The sequence below is a fragment of the Dipodomys merriami genome, unplaced genomic scaffold (genome assembly GCF_024711535.1).
Source record: "Dipodomys merriami isolate MVZ:Mamm:240054 unplaced genomic scaffold, mDipMer1.0.p SCAF_10, whole genome shotgun sequence".
NCBI lineage: Eukaryota > Metazoa > Chordata > Mammalia > Rodentia > Heteromyidae > Dipodomys > Dipodomys merriami.
In genome coordinates, this window is record NW_027202271.1 from 46,431,689 (window position 1) to 46,454,531 (window position 22,843).

General features: G+C 39.1%; 1 protein-coding gene across 1 annotated transcript in view; it reads right to left on the reverse strand.

Moving 5' to 3' along the window:
- The window catches only part of Fgd6 (FYVE, RhoGEF and PH domain containing 6), a 109,372-nt gene that overhangs the window by 84,334 nt on the left and 2,195 nt on the right, over window positions 1–22,843 (reverse strand). The window contains exon 2 of the mRNA XM_069990272.1: window positions 15,783–18,192. Within this exon, the coding sequence (XP_069846373.1) occupies window positions 15,783–18,192 (2,410 nt within the window). The remainder of the gene's footprint in view (window positions 1–15,782; window positions 18,193–22,843) is intronic.

Consider the following 22,843-nt stretch of genomic DNA (forward strand, 5'->3'; position numbering starts at 1 on the left):
AGTTAGGTATACAGTTAAATATACAGTACATGTTATTATTACTTTTATTCTCCTATGAGCAGTGTGTGCAGGACAACATGCAATTGAGATAGTCACCGCCTCAGTCATTCTTCCAATAAATGTTTACTAAGTGACTACTATGTGTCGTATACTGTGCCCAGGCATTGGGGGAGGAACAATGAATATAACCATATACCTTCTGTTGATATATAATCAAATAGATAATATGCTTATCGGAAATGTTAGAAAGAAAAATACACTGGGCTCTGTGATTCAAGTCTGTAATCCTGGCTACTTGGTAGGTAGAGATGGTGAAATGGAGGTTAGAGGCTCTGTATATATGGCCAGACCAGGCAAAAAAGAAGAGTGTATCTCAAATAACTGATGAGCAAAATGGCATATAACTACAATCTCCAGTAAAGCAGAGAAGCACAAGTAGGAAAAGCTGAATAAGCATAAAGTAAGAGTCTACTTCAAAAATAATCAATAGAGGGCTGGGAAAGTGGCTCAGTGGTAGAGCGCTTGCCTTGCATGCCTGAGGCCCTGGGTTCGATTCCTCAGCACCACATAAGCAAAATGAAAAAAAGCCGGAAGTGGCGCTGTGGCTCAAGTGGTAGAGGACTAGCCTTGAGCTGAAGAGCTGAAGGACAGCACCCAGGCCCAGAGTTCAAGCCCCACGACTGGACCCCCAAAAAAAAATCAATAGAAAAATGGGCTAGAAACGGAGTCACGTAGTAGTGTCTGTCAAGCAAGTGCAAAGCTTAAATTCAACCCCTGGTATTGCCAAAAGTGGGGACAAAAAAATAAAAAGTAAAAAAGAATATAACTAGATTAATGAGTAGAGAACAACAAGGCAGATGAAGGAGTATTTTTGTGATGTTGGAGTTAACTCTGTAAGGATGACAAATTATCTAGAGCAAAGGTTCTCTTAGGAAGTAGAAGAAAGTTATAAAAGGGAATAGGGTGTTTAGGAGTGGGGTTTTTTTGAAAAGTAATAAGATTATGATATTGGAAAAGCAGATGGTAGTCAGACTACAGAAGGCCTTATATACTATAGATGATGTTTCCTAGAGACTAAAATTCTAAATCTATAGATGATAATTATTTACAAAATAATTCTGAAGAAAAAAATAAACCAAGCTGGGCATGACGGTACATGCATGTAATCCGAGCACTTCGGAGGCTGAGGTGAAGGACTGTGAGGCCTTATCTCAAAAACATAAAATAAAATAAGATAAACCAAGGACTCTCAATAGAAAATAGACAAAATTGTTAGGATGTAGTAGTGAGGTCTTCGGCTTAATCTCCAAATAACAGGAAACAGCAATTTTACCAGGGAGTATATAAAGATGTCAATAGGCACCTGACAAGATATTCAGCATTATTAGGAAATTATTAAGGAAATGCAAGGTGGAACCACTCCATACCTATCAGAATGTATAGACTAAACATAAACAGTGACAATCACCAAGAATTAGAAGGATGCAGAGATACTGGATCCTTCATTTATCCATTGCTGGTGGGAAAGTAAAAGGGTATACCTATACTGGAAAAGTATGACATTTCTTATAAAACAAAACCTGAAATTACTACACAATTCACAATTGTACTCTTGGGCATTTAACTCAGGGAAATGAAAATATACATTAACACATATAAAGCCCTGAACACAAAGGATTAACTACAGCTTCATTTGTAGGAATCTGTCAGTGCAAACTGCCTTGATATTTTTTGGTAGAATACTACTCAAAAATGAAAAGTGAAGAACTACTGAACCACACAACTTGGATGGACCTACAGGGAATTATGGTAACCATCATAAGCCAATCCCAAAAGGTTACAGCCTGCATAATTCTGGCTTACCTAACATTTATGAAATGACCAAAACATTTGAAATAGGTTAGTAGTTGCCAGGGATTTGGGACAGGTAGGAGGAAATAAGTATGACTATAAAAGAGCAAGTTAATGAACTTCATAATCTTGACTATAGTAGTAGATATGGGAACCTATATATGTGATAAAGCTCCCAAAACTATACAGATGAGTAAGACCTATGAAATATAAAGGTCAGCTGATTGCATCAATGTTAATATCCAGGTTATGATATTTTACCATGGCTTTATAATATATGAAGCAGTAAAGAAAACAAGTATAAGTATACTTTGTTTCTTTCCGTATTATTTCTTCACTCTAGGTGAAACTACAATTGTACCAATACAATTTTCCCTAAAAAACAATAAACCATATTGTAAAATCCTTCTAGAAACAACTATCTTTCTATCTCTATTTCTAACTCCAACACTGTTTTCCCTCTATTTTCAAATGTTGACAGCAGCCTAAGATACGGACTTAATGAAAGGTAGTTATTTGGTCCTTGATTTACCTGAGAAAAAAAGGAAGTGTTGTTCATTTCTAGAAAAGTAAAAAGATCTATTATTATATTCTCTATAAATTACTATATAAATTCTATGAAATAAAATAGAACAATCCAACTTTGTCTGAAGCACCTAGTTAACTAGTAGAGAGTAAAATCAACTGAAACACGCCCCTATGTCACTGTCTATCAATAAGAATCAGAAATCTTTTTAATCAACAGTCATTAAGCATTAATCTTTGGGCACTAGAGCCAAGGAATAATGGCAGATTGAGATGGCACAGGACTTTACCAGGCTCCTGTAACAAAAGCCTTCCAAGCACAATTCCATCAATGCCCCTTTTCCATCCTACTTCTACATATGAGATGTGGGGGAAAGGGAGAGGCAGGAAGCAGGTGATCTATGGCAGAGAGACATACAAGAGTCAACAGCTGTAGACTAAACACTGCTAGCCTATGCTCATATGTCCTCTGAGAAGAAAATAGCCTGACAGGATAACGATAGCTGGTTTCTGAGTGGATTTTAATTGAGATTAAATTGAGAAAAGATAAAAAAAATCCATTAAAAGTCTCAATTACAGGCTATTTTAAATGAAATACAGTCTGAATATATGCATGTAGATACTGGTATCTACCTTCAATAGCTAATTCTATGTCTTAACCAGGTTGCTTTATAGAAACCAGTTGTAACAGGGATAACAAATCAGTGTAAACACAGTCAAAAAGTGCCCCAGGGGTGTGCATAAAAGAATGCAATGATTTACAGTATTTATTTGCTTAGATCAGACAATCCAGTTGAGCCTCATCAAGATGAATATAGGCATCAAACTAGAAGTCACAAACCATGACAGACCAACTGTGTTGATTTAACTTTTCTAAGCCAGTTTCTGTCTGATGTGTCAAGAGAGAGAGAGAGAGAGAAAGAGAGAGAATGAGAGAGTGAGAGAATGAGAGAATGGAGAGAAAGAGAAAGAGGGAAAGAGAGAAAGAGAGAAAGAGGAAGGGAAGGAAGGAGGATGGAAGGAGGGAGGAGAGAAGGAGGGAGGGAATTAAAAAGCAAGCAAGCAAGCAAGCAAAAGGATCACAGGTGGCATCTCAATCAGAAGTAGATTCAGGAAGTCTTCAGTACAGAGTCAGTAACTGGAACCTATGGAGGCAGCTCCAGCAATAATGCTAACATTTTATCTAGTAACTGCTCTCTACCTACAGCTTGACTGAATGAGCGCCTATATCCACAGTCTAAGCTTTACCCCCTCATAATCCAGTCTCCAGAAAGCCTACTTCTTTTTTTGTGTCAGTTGTGGGGCTTGAACTCTGGGCCTGGGCGCTGTCCTTCAGCTCTTCAGTTTAAGGCTAGTACTCTACCACAGCACTACTTCCGGCTTTTTCTGTTCATCTGGTGCTGAGGAATTGAACCAGGGCCTCATGCATGCAAGGCAAGCACTCTACCACTGAGCTATCTTCCCAGCCCGAAAGCCTACTTCTTATAAGAAATCTTCAGTTAATTATTGAGAGTATATTATCTGTCTCATTAGGAAGAAGCTTTATTATTCATTTACGTCTACTTTTTCATAAAAATAAAATTATGATTTTATTATAAAAGATGTTTTAGCCTTACAAAATCACTTTATGGATCTGTAAGTAATGATTAACTTTTACACTAAAGTACTTTAAAGGTCAAAAGGTACTTGCCAAAAGTGTAAAATGAGGAACAGAAATCATCATTATTTTTAAAAGTCACTCATGTAAATCAGTGGAGAATATGAGACATGCATAACCCTTTCCATGTCACTAATGCCAACATGCAAATGGTAGAAGCCATATTTAACTTGTTATGAGTGGTAACTATCACTAAATAAAGCAAATGCAAGTATGACATAATTAATTTTCCAACCTTTGAAACACCTATTGCCTAACCACAGAAAACTTCCAATCAATAAGCTCTTCTTGCATGAAATTCCTGGCCCCTCAGCAAACATTAATAGTAATGAGCATTTCTGCTTATATTGCTGCAGTCTCTACTTTCCTTCTACACTGTGAAGATTGGAATGATAATGTTTTCTCCGTTCTGTCCCCTGGATAGAAGACTCACAGACCTACACCAATATTAAGCATAAAAAAATAGTATCAAGCCGGGCGCTGGTGGCTCACGCCTGTAATCCTAGCTACTCAGGAGGCTGAGATCTGAGGATCACGGTTCAAAGCCAGCCCGAGCAGGAGAGACCGTGAGACTCCTATTTCCAATAAACCACCAGAAAACCGGAAGTGGTGCTGTAGCTCAAGTGGTAGAGCGCTCGCCTTGAGCTGAAGAGCTGAGGGACAACGCCCAGGCCCAGAGTTCAAGCCCCACGACCGACAAAAAAAAAAAAAAAAAAAAAAAAAAATAGTATCAAGCGGGGCATTGCTGGCTCACACCTGTAATCCTAGCTATTCAGAAGGCTGATATGAGGGTTGTGGTTCAAACCTAACCCAGACAACCCAGACAGGAAAGGCTGTGAGACTCTTACCTCCAATTAACCACTACAAAACCAGAAGTGGAGCTGTGGCTCAAAGTGGTACAGAGCCAGCCTTGAGCAAAATTGCTCAGAGACAGCACCCAGGCCCTGAGTTCAAGCCCCACAACCAATTATATATATATATGTATATATATATATATATATAATTATATATATATATATATATAAAATCAAGACTGTGAATGTGTAAAATTAGTTATGTCTCAGGCTCTGAACTCACATTTATCTGTGCCTCTGAGCAAGTTATTAAACTTCTTTTATTTTCCTCCTCTATAAAACAAAATGATACTATCTATCGCCCAGGATAGTAGGGGCTAAATAATATATGCAAGCGCTCCTAGCATAAGGCTTAGCTTATCAGAAATATAAAGCAAATTGTAGCTTTTACTATTATGCACCAAATCCATGCTATTCAATGTAAGTAGCATTTCTATTCCTTACTATTATTTGGTTTATAGATTTTCTGTGAGGTGAAGAAAAACTAGATTGATGCAGAATAATTTGTTGAAGTAAGATTTCTGTTAATATATAATTAAAAGCATTATATATTTGTAAGTAGGGTTTGGTGGTATGCTGAGGTGGAGGCAGGAGAGTTGCTTGAACCCAGGAGTTCCAGACCAGCCTGGGCAATATAGTAAGCCTAACACAACCCTAAAAGACATGCTTGTAGATGGCCCAATGGCAGAGAACCTGCACAACATGACAAGGTCCTAGATTCAATACCCTGCAGAAAAAAGGAAGAAAAGAAAGAGAAGGGGAGAAAGAGGAGAGGAGAGGGAAGGGGTGAAGAGGGGAGGGGAAGAGAGGGGAGAGAAAAGGAAATTTTTTCCTCTCTGAAACCATTAATTTAAACACAGGAGCCATATAATTCCATGTTCTTCTTTCTAACAGCGTTAACTATCTTACAACACCAGAAAAAAGTGCTATGATGCAGGGAAACCTGAACCTCTGTTATAATTATGGTCTCCTGTATCTTCTGAGTTCTGATACTTTTTCTATAATGGTTCAACACCAGCACAGGGAGGAGTAAAGTAGGATTTCAAAGCTCTAGAATGAAATCCTGGTTTTGCAATTTTTATCTCTGTGGTATAGAGGACAGTCAACAAGTCTTGCTGGGCTTTGGTTTCATCAGTAAGTGAAGCAGTTGACTGGATGATTTCTATTGACTCCTTTCAATATTCAGTCATTAAAAATATATTTGAATTTCAATTTTTTTTTCAGTTGTGGCCCTTGGGTGCTGTCTGGGCCTGGGTGCTGTCCCTCAGCTCTTCAGCTCAAGGCAAGCACTGTACCACTTGAGCCACAGTGCCACTTCCGGTTTTCTGGTGGCTTACTAGAGAGAAGAGTCTCATAGATTTTCCTGCCCAGGCTGGCTTTGAACCTTGATCCTCAGATCTCAGCCTCCTGTATTCTAGGATTACAGGTGTGAGCCACCAGCACCCGGCTCAAAATTTTTACAACTACTTGAGGGCTGGGAAGGTGGCTCAGTGGTAGAGAGCTTACCTTGCATGAATGAGGCCCTGAGTTCCATTCCTCAGCACCACGTAAGTAGAAAAAGCCAGAAGTGTCGCTGTGGCTCAAGTGGAAGAGCACTAGCCTTGAGCTAAAGAGCTAAGGGACAGTGCCCAGGCCCAAAGTTCAGGCCCCATGAGCAACAACAACAACAACAAAAATACTTGAACCCCAGTAGTGCCAATTTAAATTTCCTTGCCCCCAAACTTCTAAAAGACTAACAAACATTTACCACCAAATAAACCATGCTTGGATTAATAAACAATGTCATCATCTTTCCTACCCATGACCCCCAATCTAACCCAGGAGGTAGAATGGACTTAGCTTCCTCATGTGGAGCTATGGAAAGGAAAATTAAGTAGCGAAAAAGGTACTCATTCCAATTGAAATCTCTCTTTACTTCTAACAATGATATATCTAAAGATCAACAGAAAACTACACATTCTATGTTTTCCTGTACTGAAATTCTACTTCCTAAACAATCTAAAATTGGAATTACTTTTCAGATTTAGACAACCACAAAAAAGTTATGGGTTTGGTTTTTGTTGTTGTTGTTGTTGTTTTGGCCAGTTCTGGGGCTTGAGCTCAAGGCTTGAGCACTGTCCCTGAGCATCTTTTGCTCCAGGCTAGCACTCTACTCTTGAGCCACAGTGCCACTTCCAGCTTTTTCTGTTTATGTGGTACTGAGGAAACAAACCCAGAGCTTCATGAGTGCTAGGCAAGCACTCTACCACTAAGCCACATTCCCAGTCCCAAAAAGTTATTCTTAATTTATTAAAAGACCATTTCTTCAAAAAGCATAAAACAAAAACCCAATCTATTCTCTAATGTATAATACTTCCAAAATATTACATTGTCACATCTTAATATTTTAACACGTCAAAGCATATTCACTGACATAAATATTAAGAAGGATGACTTTGAAAAAATGATCTCAGTGAAACATGAAACTTTCAACTGAATCAAAAGAACTGAACGAAAAGGCAGTTATACCATTCAAACATAAAAAGACTGCTTTCCTTTGTATTTTTATCTAAACATTCAGGGGAAACTGATTTTCCTTGTTCAGTATTTATTATTTTACTTCTCCTGCCACAGAAACCAAAATACTATGATAAAATGGCAGAGCCAAATAAACAGAAGTCTTGGGCTCAGATCACTAAACCAGCTGAATTTCTTTTCCTGAAATCACTCAACCAACATGACTCAATTTATTTTTATAGAAAAGGGTTATTACATAACACCTAATGCAATCTTACTCCAAGTCACATTTATATGTAATCAAAAGAGATCTAGAATATATGCAAACAAGAAAAGTAGAGAAAATGCCGATGACAAGTATTCTTACTCCTCTGAGAGTCTATTTGGCTATGCCAACTTTTATTGCTATAATGATAATTTGCCTAATTTCAATACAACTCCTCTATGGAGTTCCACAAATATAATTACCAAAGATAGTTCTTTTCCTTTTTTTTGAGACGCCGTGTCACTATGTGGCTCAGGCTGGCCTCTGACTCCCTACATACCTCCCAGGTTGGTGTGAAATTCATGATCCTCCTGCCTCAGCCTCCAGAGCACTAAGAAACCAATGATCAGAAAAAGGGAAACTGTGAGGTAGATAGGTAGATAGAACACATGGCTCCTCACAGTGTTTCTTGTTCCCATAATGCCTCTGGGCTCTTGTAGAAATGCTTCACCTTCCCATCATGGCCTAGGTATCTGGTCAATCAATAAAAAGAGCGAGGGTGGCACATGCATAGGTCACCAAGCAATCAGTAAAAGTCCTAGAGAGGAGGTATGGGAGAAGCCCCATACTAAAAAACTGCCTGGGAGAATTCCACTGGACTCCACTTTAAGACCTCACTTTGAACTCAAGAGGCTTTTATTTTCAAATAAAATTGCTCTGTCAGCTTTAAACACTTTCCTGTCTTTTAATTCTTTCATGGGCAGAGAAAATTAATCTACACCTTTAGATGACATCACATGTATGTATCACTTTATACCTAAGTTTTTGTTTTGTTATTATTATTTTTTTTTTTTTTGGTCAGTCGTGGGGCCTGAACTCTGGGCCTGGGCGCTGTCCCTCAGCCTCTTCAGCTCAAGGCCAGTGCTCTACCTCTTGAGTCACAGCACCACTTCCGGTTTTCAAGTGGTTTATTGGAGATAAGAGTCTCACGGACTTTCCTGACCGTGCTGGCTTTGAACCGAGATCCTCAGATCTCAGCCTCCTGAGTAGCTAGGATTACCGGCGTGAGCCACCAGTGCCCTGCTGTTATGTTATGTTTTTTGGTTGGTCGTGGGGCCTGGACTCTGGGCCTGGGTGCTCTCCCTCACCTCTTCAGCTCAAGGTAGCACTTAAGCCACAGCGCCACTTCTGGCTTTTTCTGCTGAGGAATGGAACCCAGGGCCTCATGCACACAAGGCAAGCACTCTACCATTGAGCCACCTTCCCAGCCCTTATACGTAAGTTTTAAACCCAATATTTTTATAAAGCCTCAGTACTTCTTGGTAGCTTATAATACCCAAGATGTACAATGAGACAGAAGCACTGCTCTCTACCTAATACAGTTTCAATAAAGTATTAAAACCAGGCGTGGGGATACATGTAATTTCTAAAGGCTGAGGAAGGAGGATGGAGAGTTTGAAGCTACATAATGAGACCCTGCCCAAAAAAAAAAAAGTATTAAGTAGGCTGACATAAACATACCATACTTTTCTTTTTCAATACCAAAGGGTTTCTCTAAATTCCAAATTTATCTATGTAATTCCAGGAAAAGATGAGGAAATTTAAAAGCAATTTCTAGAAAGCTTACAAGAGTAATATACACGTACAGGCATTACTTATCCCTCCCTTAAATATGAATAGTCATTCTTCTGTACAAACAGGAGCCTGGTCTGGAATTTCCCTGAGCACCTGGGAATTGATCCTTCAGCCAAATTCATTTACTTGCCCGTTCATCCTATTCCCTTCCCCATTAATGTTCCCTTCTCCAGCATACTAACCCAATAAAAGTTCTAATTTTCATTAAATTAGAATTAATTTAGAGAAACTGCTTGACAAAATAGGCTTCTGACTTGCTTCCTAGGGAAATGAAGGTCTGAGGAAGAAGCAGATGTAGAGAGGATAATCAAGAAGTTCCCCTTTCTTTTTCCAAGCAAGATACAATTCTTCTAAGAACCCTGATATGTAAAGATAATCTGACAACTAATCAATCTGTGAACAGATTTAAACTACAGATATATTTGGAAAACTCAGAATATATTTCTGTAGGGAAAAAAATGGAATGGGGGCTGGGTATAACAGCATATACAAGTAACACAAGCTACAGAGAGGAGATGGAGGTAGGATGGGCAAGATTGGTGCCTGACCCCATCTAAAAACAAATCAAATCAAGGACTGGACTGAAGGCCCAGTTCAAGCAGTAGAGGATTTAAGTAGCAAATGGAAAGCCCTGAGTTCAATCTCTTGTACTGAAGGGAGGCAGAAAGGGAAAGAGGGAGGAAGAAAAGGAGAAAGAAAGGGAGGGAGAGGGACAGTAAAAAGGAGGGAGGGAGTAAAATGGAATAGGTGTTATGTTCCTAGCTTCTCAATATGTGAAAATCTTGATAGAAAGTGACAAAAGATGAACACACAAACATATATACAAGCTCTTTCATCTCTGACTAAAAACATGTCTCTGAAAGTGTAAAGTGAGGTGGGTGGAATGGCATAGGCCTATAATCCCAGCATTCTGAACACTAAGACAGGAGTCTTGACTTTGAATCCAGTCCATACAGAGACCCTGTCTAAAAAAAACAAAAACAATACACTCATATAAAAACAGAAAAAAGGCGACACTTTACCACACAAAAGCTTTTTTTTTAAAGTGTGTCAGTTAATATATCATTTGTCTTCTTTGGCCAGAAATAAGACCAACACAATATAGCTGGATAAAATACTGCAACTTAACTAATATCTCCTACTTATATAAAAAGAGGGGGAGGGGAAGAAAAGCTTTAGAAGTCAAGAAATAAAATGCAATGTTTCTAGCTGCAGTGTCAAATGTAGGCTAAGTATGTAAACAAACTGATTTGCCAAAACTAGGTGGCTTCTGATTCCAACACAAGAAACACAAAGTTTAAAGAGGCATACAGATTTTTGATATTTCCTGAGCTGAGGCTGAAAATAACTCACAGGAAAGGGCTGCTGTTGAGATATATTCGTCCCAACCCTACCTTCTAGCAGCACATAGTATTATCTGTGCTGTGACAACATGGGGATACTCATTAGGGCTATTAATTTAGCTCCTAATCTTGATATTAAAATCCAACAATACCACCAGATGGTAAATGCGACCAGAGAAAAATGTCAGCTGCTTTTCAAGTGCCCTAATAGGATTTGACATAACTTATAAGGCCATTGGGTAGCACTTTAACATGGGGGAAACAAACAAACAAAAAACTGGTATTCACTCCTCATCACAGAAAAATATAGACAGATTAACAAAAAGAATTATTTTGAGGTACATTGATTTATTTAGAATTCTGTTTATTGGAGATAAATACAAACCTATCAAGGGATGGCTATTTCTGGGCACAGTTTCAAGAAACAGCAATTCACATTGCGCACTCCATTTCCTCTCTGAGTCCATCCCAGTCTACAATCTGGCTCCCCACTACCACCCTACACCAGGAAAGTATTCTTTCCATTGCTAAGAAACAACCTCCTGAATGCCAAATCTAATCTTCTCCATTTTTAAGCCTTAGGTTATATGTCACCAGCTCTATAAGTTTGTCTTTTTATGTTTTGTTTTTGTGGTCCTGTGAATTAAACCTAGGTCTTCCTACATGCTAGGCAAGCATTCTGTCATCTATACCCTCAGCCTAGGGTTGTCTTTCCTTTCCTGCCAGGAAACAACTCACACAAGTATAACTCAGACAAAATGTAGCCTACTAAAACCACATTGTGCTGTAAAAGCTGCCTCACAGGGTAGAAGTTTCTAGGGAGGAGATACCCTTTCCCACCTTTGAATGCACAGAACTAGACAAGAGGCTAATATCCATGAATAAATGTATTCAGGGTTTGCTAGATTATCTAGGTAAATGCAATTACCATACTTTTTCTTAGAAGTGCTTATCATAAGAACAAAGCAAAACAACACAGGAAAAGCCTGGGTTGTTTCCAGGGAATTTTCTTCTTTACAGAATCAAGAAATCTGCTTAATTTCTAAGGGAAAATTCCAACAATTAGTCTTACTTTGATTTAACACCCATGAACTTGTTTTCAAATGAACTTCCTTATGAAAATCAAACCTCTTGAACAAAAGTAGCAGTAAATGAAAACTCACACCTGTATAACAGCAAAATAGAAATGTCTGCTGCCTGCTTGCTTCAGGTTTATGACATCTGATATATTTTAGAGAAGAGGTCTCAAATTGTAATTCACACACTGAAATATGCTGGAAAAGCCCACAATATGAATTATAACAAAACTGTGTTTGCGAAGCCGGCACAGTGAGCAAACAATGATCTATCTGGGCACACAAGTCCCTTCCATTTCCCTTTAGCCCTTCTTCTCTGGAAGATTCGGCTGTTCACCCTTTCCCAACCCTAGGGCTTCTGGGTGAGTGCCTCTCCCTACAAGGATAGTTCCCTCTCCAGTCTAGAAATTCATTCCTGGGTTCATAAAACTATGTAATTAGCAAAGGAGAAGGAAGAGGAATGAGTGAAGGGAGAGGAATTATACAAGGAGGTAAAGAAATCCTCTGCCTAGTATCTTCCAGCCACCCCACCCTTCCCTTTTCCTTATCACTCCAAGTCGCAAAGCCTCACAGCAAGCCCAACCCCCAATTTCCTCATTCTTCCACAGTCACCTCACCCATTGCACAAGCCTTAGCCCTGAGGATCTGCTCCTCCAGGATTCTAGGTGCTAGGCCCCACCCTGGCCAAGCAAGGCAGGCTCAGCCCCAGCTTGCATTACACAGGACCTCATAGAAAAGCCCAGCAAATTCACCCTGAGTCAGGAAGGGGAGGCCCAGATAGTAAAGGTTAATAAGATTTGGAAGCTAAATTAGAACCTCTATTTCTAAAACTGTTCATTAGAGATCTACACGGAGTCCCCAACTGTCACGTGCTTTAGAATGCAATCCTATTTAGAATTGAGGTCTGCCTACCATTGTTTCCTGACAAATGACAAGTATGTTGTTAGACATTTGTAAAATGTTCAGCTGTTGGATTTATTAAACACCCACATTCTAAAGAAGATGATTATATTGGCTACTCTCAAAACTTGCTAAATGTCTTGTTTGCTTATCCTGAAAACATCCAGGCTCTAACGCTAGTGAGTTTCCAACCCAGTGCCCAAGGGTTCAGTGTCTCTTCCCTGAGGGATGAGATGTCATAAAACATTTTTCAATTGCCTTCACCAGAAAAATCTTTACAGAATAATCTTGCATTTTTTCCTATCATTTTAGAACCCCATGAGGTTTGTTGGATGTTGAATTAATTACCCCAAGACACAGTCTACATTTTCAACAGATTTTTACATGGATCCTCTCAGCTACCTGAAATGTACACTCTGCTTCTCAGTTACCTACCTAATGTTAAGGTTTCCAAATGCCACTTCATGCAGGCCTGCATTTTGCTTTCTCTCACAAAAGGAACGGCCTACAGGTATGGTGGTGCATACCTATAATCCTAACACTGTCTGAGGCAGGAGGATCAAGAGTTCCAGGCCTCTCTATGTTACAATGAGATCCTGTTTTTGCTTTTTTGTTCTTTAAAAAAAAAAGTCCCTCCCAGACAATACTTTGAGTCTAACTCAGTGATTGAGGTTGAAGGCTTTGTACTCAGACAGCACATTTTATACATCTCAAAGCTTATTTGGGGCTTCCTGCTCCACACCTAAACAAAAATTTCTATAGAAGACAAAATTCAAAAGCAGGCACTGGCCAACTTTTCAACAGACTGCAACCTTTCCTGAGCTCCTCTAGAAAGAGAAGTGCTTCTGAATGTCTGTAGCTGCAGCTGTACTTGCAGTTACTGGCTGTGCACACTCACCCCTTCCAACCTGGATTCCCTCAGGCCAGCAGTTGAGCCCTAATTGTGCAAGAAGGAAACTAGAACAAGTTCCAGAGATAGTGATAAGCCCTTGAGGATTTGAACCCCAGCACCAACAGGAAATGTATCCCAAAGGCCAAACCTCCAATTTGTGTGTATGTGTGTGGTTGGTCCTAGGACACTGGTCCCTTTTTTGCTGTTGTTGTTGTTGTTCAAGGCTAGTGCTTCACTTCTGGCTTTCCAGTAGTTAACTGGAGGTAAGTCTTACAGGCCTTCCTGCCCAGGCTGGCTTCAAACCTCAATCCTCCAATTTTAAGAAAAAGTTTCATCCTAACCAAGGATGAAATAAAATAAAAAAAATATATATCTTGAAGAAGCTAACTGGATTAATAACATTCATATACACAAGTAATAAACAAAAGTTAAGAGTACCAATGTAATTGTTTCACAGACAGAACATCAGACAAGTAAAAGTAGACAATTTAAAAACAAGTTGCATAACTTCAATTCTCTGTGGCTGAAAGAGAAAAAGGCTTTTACATGTTCTAGGAATAAAGAGATCTAAATAGCCGGGCAACTGTAATCCTAGCTACTCAGGAGGCTGAGATCTGAGAATCGCAGTTCAAAGCCAGCCCAAGCAAGAAAGGCCCTGAAATTCTTATTTCCAATAAACCACCAGGAAACCGGAAGTGGTGCTGTGGCTCAAGTGATAGAGCGCTAGCCTTGAGCTGAAGAGCTGAGGGACAGAGCTCTGGCCTAGAGTTCAAGCACCACGACTGACCCCTCCCTCCCCCGCCAAAAAAGAGATCTAAATAAAGTGGGGTCAGAGATAAGACGAGATGGGCAAAAGAGGTAAGAAGCCTTTTACATGTAAAAGAAGAAAGTACCCAGAAGCAAGAGGATGACCGGTAAAGAAAAATACAAAGACAGTATCTGAAAACTAAGCTAATCGGAAACTTGCTTGACAATTTTATGTATTCAGTTTATACACTAATTCCCTCTCCCCAACATTTTAAGCACTCACCAGGTACTGAATTTGTTAGTGTCTCTACAAAAGTCACAGTTTAAGGCTGGAGTACTAAAAAGCCTTGGTATTAATTAGTGGCCTAAGAATAATCTTAAGACTTCAAAAAGGATCTTCGCGCTTTTTTGTTAAAAAAAAACAAAACTCCTCAAATGCAATTTCTTTGTGACTTGGAACTTTTATCTCTTTTTCACTCATTCTCTTCTACATTCATCTCTCATCTAATGATGCCCTTGCCTGACCTCAGGCATAGTAAAAGAGTATGAACAGAACTCTTCAACAGAGTTTAAAACTGAATGCAAAACATCCCACACTCCAATCAGTAATTATATAAAACAGACTGAGATAAAGGCTGTCAGGGTATCACAACACAGTTGGGAGTTAAAAACAAGAAACGAACACTTCTACTAGGTAACTAGAGAACCTTCATAGAGCCAGACTGTGAAGCTGGGCCACTAAAGATGGGCAAACCTTCCGAGGAGGAATGGAATAGGTATTCTAAAGGTAGGAAGCACAGTACAAAAGTGAGAAAGACCAATGATGTTTTTTGCCAACAGGAGATCTGTAACTAAACTTCACCAAGTAAAATAAATCATTCCTGAACAGAGGAATCATTCTGCAAAATGAATTTTCACTTGATAAAGGAACCATAGGTAAATGCTGGATTTCAAATAACTTTAGATATTCTATATGATGGGAGAAAAAAAAAACCTTAATGAATGAATCCATTTCTTCCTAAAGTTTCCCGCTATGATTTCTGAATGGATGCGTGGAAGCCCTTAGACTTTTCTGCTCCAGACCTTAGGGTAGGCATAATACCTACTTTGCTACTACTTAATTTCATTGAGTTAGCTACTAAGTTTACTCCAATCTTGCAGTACAAATATCCTTTCTTGTTGTAAGGTAAAAAGAAGCTACATACAGAATCCATGTAATCTATGCTTTCTCTTTTTTTTCAGGTGTTTCAGATGGAAATGAGGGCTTCCTGCTTGCTCAGCTTGCTTACTCCAACGACTTTCTGCCACTTGAGCCCTATCTCCAAGAAAGCTTTTTGCCTGTTATTTTGGAGATAGGGACTCTTGGAATTTTCTGCCTAAACTGGCCTTCAACTTCTACCCTCTGGATTTCTGCTTCCTGAGTAGCTAGGATTACAGGTATAAACACCAGTGCCTGGCTAATCTGTTTTCTAACTCAGTTCCTTTCTGAGTGGGTTTTTTGTTTTTTCTTTTTCCCTCCAGCATTCCTATCTCACAGAGCTGATGAAGGTTAATTGTAATGAATGCATGCAAAAGTGCCATGCCTGACACCTGTGGTTTACCTGGAATGCTGAGGTCTGGATCCAAGTTGCACCTGGCCATCTGTGGCTTCATATGGTTCTTCTACTTCATACACATTTGTATCAGTGTCCTCCACACTGTTGGACTTCTGCAATTCCAACTCCAGAGAATTCTGTATCGCCATAATAAATGGAAAGTTTTCATACTCTGGTATTTCCTCATAATAGCGTACATTTTCATACTCTGGTGCACAGCTGCTTATAACAGATTTGTTAGACAGCTGACGTGATGACTCCCTAGACAGCATTTGGTCATCCAAAGACTCAGCTCTCAGACCATTAGCTGCACTTGTCTGGTTCCAAGATTTCTTCTTCTTTTGAGCTTCAGGGCTACAGTTATCTGCAGAATATGCCTTTGTGGGTTTACTTCTCTTCTTTTCTCCCACCATGAAGCTATGCCAATCACTTTCAATCCCTTTTTGCTCCTTACCAGACACACTGCTTGGGAATGCATCTTTGAGCTGGCTACTCTTGGACCAAAATTTCTGAATGTCACTCTTTGAGAAACTAATGGACAATTTCATATTAAGCAACTTTTTCAAAGAACTCTTCTTTGGAGACTCTTTGTAAGGCTTACTGCACTTGATCGTATCCACAGCAGATAATGATTTCGCTCTAGGTTTGGTCAAAGAAATGGAAGGTTCAGTATTTGAGGAGACAATGATAGACTTTAGGGATTCTGGGTTCCCATAAAAGGGTAAAATAGGATGAGGTAATTTCCACACCGGTTTTTCTGATGGTTGTCCAGGCATATCATAGGATGATGATGGCATACCATGGTTCCGGGCACCCAAATGCTGAAGGTGATTGCTTTCTAGACCTTTCTCCGGATTTTTTTCTCTACTAGAAGGATAAGAACTTTTCTCCACAAGCTCCTCAGAGGCAGCCTTTTTAAGCAGTCCTGCTGCAGGCAAGCTGTGTCGCTGAGGCTTCTTGGGGACAATTCTTGAAGAACTTTCTTCTTTCTTTATAGATCCCTTTTGCAATTGAGAGACAGTCACTTCCAGGTTACAGGCAGCTGGCAGATGTTCACTGCACTTTAATTTAACCTGCGTAGGCAGGCTCAAAGACAGAGCACTGCATCTTATAAAATCAGCCCCTTTGTCCACAGCAGGTGACATGCTACAACCATCTACTGGCCCGCAGTCACCAGGCACATTAGAGTCTGTATCTAATGAAGGTGCCATTTCCTCAAAGGATGATGTTTCATGCCACACGGCTTTCTGTGAATCGATTATGTCTGAGCTGTCACTGCTACAGTCATTATGCAATTCACTTTTATTTTCTGGCTTCTCTTTGTCCACTTGTTTCTGGATAGGCACAACATTCTGATGAAGAAAATGGACATTATTGCTTTTCAAATTATTTTCAGTACAACAGGAAGAGCTGTTATTTGAACCCGCAGCTTCTTCAGTACTTTCACTAGAAGTATCTATACACTTCTGACGTAACAGACGAGCAGTGAAATTCTTTCTGGGCTTGGGAGTTGGAAATTTGAGGGTATGTGGTACTAAGGAAATTTTTAGGGGAGGAAAGTCTTCAACTTCTGTTTTCTTGCTTACTACATCTGAAGATAGAAAAGCATTCCTTTTATCGTTTTCTGGAGCAGTTAGTTCAGATGAATGAAAACAACTATTGCTTTTATCACTGCCATCCTGACAAGTTTTAAGATTTTGCAAATCAGGAAGCTGTGGATGGCAGTTTTGAGGAGCAGGAACTTTTTCCAAGCTGGACAAATTTGAAAATTCAGTTCTGCACTGTCTGTTGGAATTGTGGCCCCCATTCATTTCTGGGTTTTCTATAGATCTGTGCTTCTGTGGAGAACTACAAGTTGGTGTTTGACATGTGGAAACATCATTGAGCTTTTCTCCAAGGACACTGGCCTTTAATACTCCACTCGGGCTCCGGCAATTTTCGCAAGAATCCCACTTATTCCTACTTTGAGTAGTCAAAGAGGGCTTGTTCAATTTACTATTTTCTAATTTTTCTTTCATTTTCAGAGGCTCCAAAACAAGCTGCTTTACATATACATTCTCTCTACTTCCAGGCTTCCTGGTACACTCAGAAGAGTAAGAATACCCTGGTAAAACAGAATCATTGCCCCGCTGCTCCTCTTCATTTTTGCAACTGAAGTTGTCCCTGCTTTCAGGTAATTCTGGTTTCTGCTCTTCCAGGTTCACAGTGCATCTCCGTGATGGAGGCTGTCCAATGTCATTAACAAGTGAGCTCTTCAGAACTTTGGGTTTGGGTGCAATTTTTGGTTTCGTTTTCTTTATTCGTTGTGGAGCACTAGCAATCACAGTGTCAGGTTTAGGTGCAACAGGAGGAGGAACTGACCGATTATTTGCCCCCACAATCTTTGGCTTGGGGGCCAGTGGTGGTTTCTTAATCTCTAGAAAGGGAAAATAATTCAATGTTAAAACAACCAAAGTATAAGAGGATATATTAAAATATATATATATATATATATATATATTTCACTATATAATATATAGTGAAATTTGAATTTCACTACAGACTGTATGATAGTCACCATTCTGGAAAACTCCTTAAGTTGACATAAATTCCAGTATAGATAGCTTTAGGCACTGTGAGTTTGTTTCTTTTTTTGTTGTTGTTGGTTGTGGGGCCTGAACTCTGGGCCTGGGCGCTGTCCCTCAGCTCTTCAGCTCAAGGCTAGCACCCTACCACTTGAGCCATAGCAACACTTCCAGCTTTTCTGCTTATGTGGTGCTGAGGAATGGAACCCAGGGCCTCATGCATGCAAGGCAAGCACTCTACCACTGTGCCATCTTCCCAGCCCTGTGAGTTCATTTCTTATTATATCCAACAGCTTTTCTTCCAGCTTTGATATTAAATGAAACAACTAACTTTGTCTGTGACCTGCATACTAGTTCTTTAGGTCATTTGCTTAGTGCTGAGAGCTGAATTTGCCCACAGGATACAATTCTTTAAATTTCTTATATAACTAAGCAATAGTATCCTTCTGTCTGGTGATAAATAAAACAGTAATATCTAAATGCCTTTTATCAAGAATCCCTCATTTTTTTTGTTAGTCATGGGGCCTAAACTCTGGGCCTAGGTGCTGTCCCTCAGCTCTTCAGCTCAAGGCTAGCACTCTACATGAGCCACAGTGCCACTTCCAGCTTTTTCTGAGGAATCGAACCCAGGGCCTCATGCATGCAAGGCAAGCACTCTACCACTGAGCCACCTTCCCAGCCCAAGAATCTCTCTTGATAGAATCCCCAAACAATCTTTTTGTGTGTGTCAGCACTATACCTTGAACTCGGGGCCTTAGACTCTTGCTTGGCTTTTTCATTTAAAGCTGGCACTATACCATTTGAGCCACATCTCCACTTCTGGCTTTTTGCTGACCAACTGGAGATAAGAATCTTACAGACTTTTCTGCCTAGGCTGGTTTTGAACTGCCATCCACAGATATCAGCCTCTAGAGTAGCTAGGATTATAGGCATTATATTCACCCATGTCTGGGTGAATACTAAAACAATCTTAAAAATAAATATAGAAATCAGAAATCAGCCACCTGAGTGCTGGGTTAAAGGCATGCACCAGCATATTCAGCTACTAACCACTGTTTTAATGCACTAAAAGATGACCACAATTGAAGTAATCCTGAAAATTACATAGGACATATTTAATTAATGCCTAGTATACAATACTAGATTTGTGTAGACCTAGTCCTAGCCTATAGGAACTTGATGACACCTTTACAGTAAACGCCCATAAAGTACCTGGTGCTGGTGGCTCATGCCTGTAATCCTAGCTACTCAGGAGGCTGAGATATGAGGATCACAATTCAATGTCAGCCAGGACAGGAAAATTCATGAGCACTGTGGCTCAAAGTTGTACAGTACTAGCCTTGAGTCAAAAGAGCTCAGGACAACGTTCTGAGTTCAAGCCCAACTACCAACCAAAAAAAAACCCAAAAACCTGTAAAGTAAAAACACACAATTATATATTTATAAATTCTATACGTGTATTCCTTTGATATCCTTTAGCTATACTATCACTTATGAATCATATTTTCCCATGGAAACTGGAGATCAAATGTCTTACCTTATACTTCTTAGTTATATTTGTTCCTTCAACCGAATCTAATACTTAATAAAAAAATAAATAAATTTACTAGATAAATTTACTAATTCACTATCTGTTGTTAAAGATTATTGGAAAGAGAGGGAAAAACTGGAATACAGTAAGGGAAGGAGTGACATTATCCAAAAGAAACGTACTCAATTCCTAACGTATTTATCTATAACCCCTATGTACATCATCTTTATAATAATAATTAAAAACGTAAAAAGACGATTGGATACTGTTTACTTAAACACAGTGAGGCTTTTATCTATCATTGGATGATGATTTTCTTTTTGAAGAAGGAAATTAGTCACAACATTCAGGAAAATATTACACAGAACTGAGTAAGAGTGGGTGCTCTACTTCCTTCTCCAAAATAGAGAATTCTTTAATATTATGTGCACAGACATTATTATATAACCTTCATATTCAATTCAAAATTACATAGCTATTCAAGAAGCACAGTAATAGTTTTAACTTTTTAGGCTGAAAATAATTGCAAAATCCACCAAAGGCTAGTGAAAAAAGCTTTCTGTATTGGTCAATTGAGTTAAAGTCTCAACCTATCATGTCAAGTCTTCACAGAAAGCCCTAGGCCTCCAACCTCTCATTTGACTCAATACAAACTGATGTACTGTCATGCTGATTCAATATCTGTCTTTCTCAAAATGTCTAACATCTAGGATTTTTTAAAAAATTGGAAAATATTTTGAAGATAAAAAGAGTTCTAAGGCTGAAGCTACAATAATGCACTTATCTTTTCTGAACTGTACATTTAAAAAAGGTTATAATGACGAATAATATTATATATTAATATATATATATACTTTTTAAACCATAATTCATATAATTAATCTTCTACTTCATGAATGTCAGGACAATGTCAGAAGATTCAGGGTCATTTAATGAATTTGTTTTTGCTTTTTTAGTTTAATCCTTCTAAAATTTGCTTTTTAGTTTAATCATTTCTAAAATTGTGTACTGTATTTTATGAGTTGTTGTTGTTGTTTGTTTGCTTTTGGCCAGTCCTGAGGCCTGAACTTGGGGCCTGGGCACTGTTCCTGAGCTTCTTTTGCTCAAGGCTAACATTCTACCACTTTAAGCCACAGTACCGCTTCTGGCTTTTTCTGTTTATATGGTACTGAGGAATGAACCCAGGGCTTCATGCATGCTAGGCAAGCACTCTACCACTACTAAGCCACATTCCCTGAATTGTGGTTTTTTGTTTGGGGTTTTTTTTTTTTTTGAGATACTATGGCCCTGCTGGAAGTGATGCTGTGGCTCAAGTGGTAGAGTGCTAGCCTTGAGCTAAAGAGCTGAGGGACAGCACCCATGCCCAGAGTTCAAGCCCCATGACTGACAAAGAAAAAAAAATTTCAGTTCTTTTGAGTCTGCTTCCAAGAGAGACAAATTCCTGTCACAGAAATTAACTACATTTGAGATGAAGTTGATTCTCAATAAATACAGCATGGCATGTTCCTAAAGCTTTTCCTTAATGTATACTCACTGAATTAAATAGGGAACTGTGAACTTGGGCTTGCCATTGGAGATTAGCTGTGTATTGGAGGAGGCCAGCAACATAACTGAGGGAGCAGCTTTGTGCAGAGCTGCCTGCCTCACTTCCCTCTAGAACCTACAGGAGTCTTTTAACTCCTATGAGATTTTAACTCTTGGGATGCTTCAGGAGAACCCTGATATGTGTGGCCTCTGTCCTGTACTAATATTCTTCAGTGTACCTATGACTGTGTTCATGGCAAGAAGGCAACTCCCGAATAGGAACTACTTTGTCTCTTTCACTGATATATCCTAATACCGAAAACAGGATTTAAGAATAATCCGCTATACTCAGGTACTAGTGGCTTATGCTTCTAATCCTAGCTATTGAGGAAGCTGAGATCTGAAGATCACATTTCAAAGCTAGCCCAGGGAAGAACATCTGTGAGAATCTTATTTCCAATCTTATTTCCAATCTTATTCAAAAAAGCCAAAAGTGGAATGGTGGCACTAGCCTTGAATACAAAAAGCTCAGTGACACCTCTCAGGCCCTGAGTTCAAGCCCCAGTTCAAGCACACCCACACACACACACACACACACACACACACACACACTCTCTCTCTCTCTCTCTCTCTCTCTCTCACACACACACACACACACAGTCATCTATCATATACACATACTCATGTCTTAGTGACCAAAAGTTTCTTTTTTAAAAATTCAATATTCAATTGAATATCAAGTAATATTTTAGAAAGGAAATAGAATCAATTTTAAAAGGATTAAATATTAATTAACATTTGATAAACTATGTAATGATATTATTCTAATATTTACATATACTTAGTGACTAATAGAACAAGTGTTTATCAAGTTACTACTACAGCAATTTCTATCCTTTTTCATTATCATTAGTTTTTAATGGCTCTACGTTGCAAGAGACACAACATCCACATAGCAGGAGCCATTATATTATGGTCGTCAATATTAAATTCTTGAAGTAAATGGAAGCTGTTGGGAAATGATTCCAGCACCTTTGGATCTTAAACTGTATCAACAGTCATACTCATAGCGTCTTTACAGGAATGTAGCAAATCTTTTGTTTATACAGCTGTTTGGCTACAGGGAAATTTAAGGTAAGAAAGTAAAGTACTCACTCATACCATTTTACTATTATAAACATACTTGTCATCTGTTACACACAGATGGTTGGGGTTCACATGTACACCCTCTTGGCTGTTGGACCAGCCAAAAAGCAAAGCACAGACACTAATGAGGAAGTGACCTGTACAGGAACACACTTACACACACAAATTCAATTCTGTCCTATAATTATCACTTCTTTTTCGTGTACTACTTGAATCATTCTTAAGTCTCTACTATGAGCCCCATTCAGAGTCAGAGGAAGGAAAAAAAGCAAGCTCTTCTGCAGGAATAACATTCCTCTTAT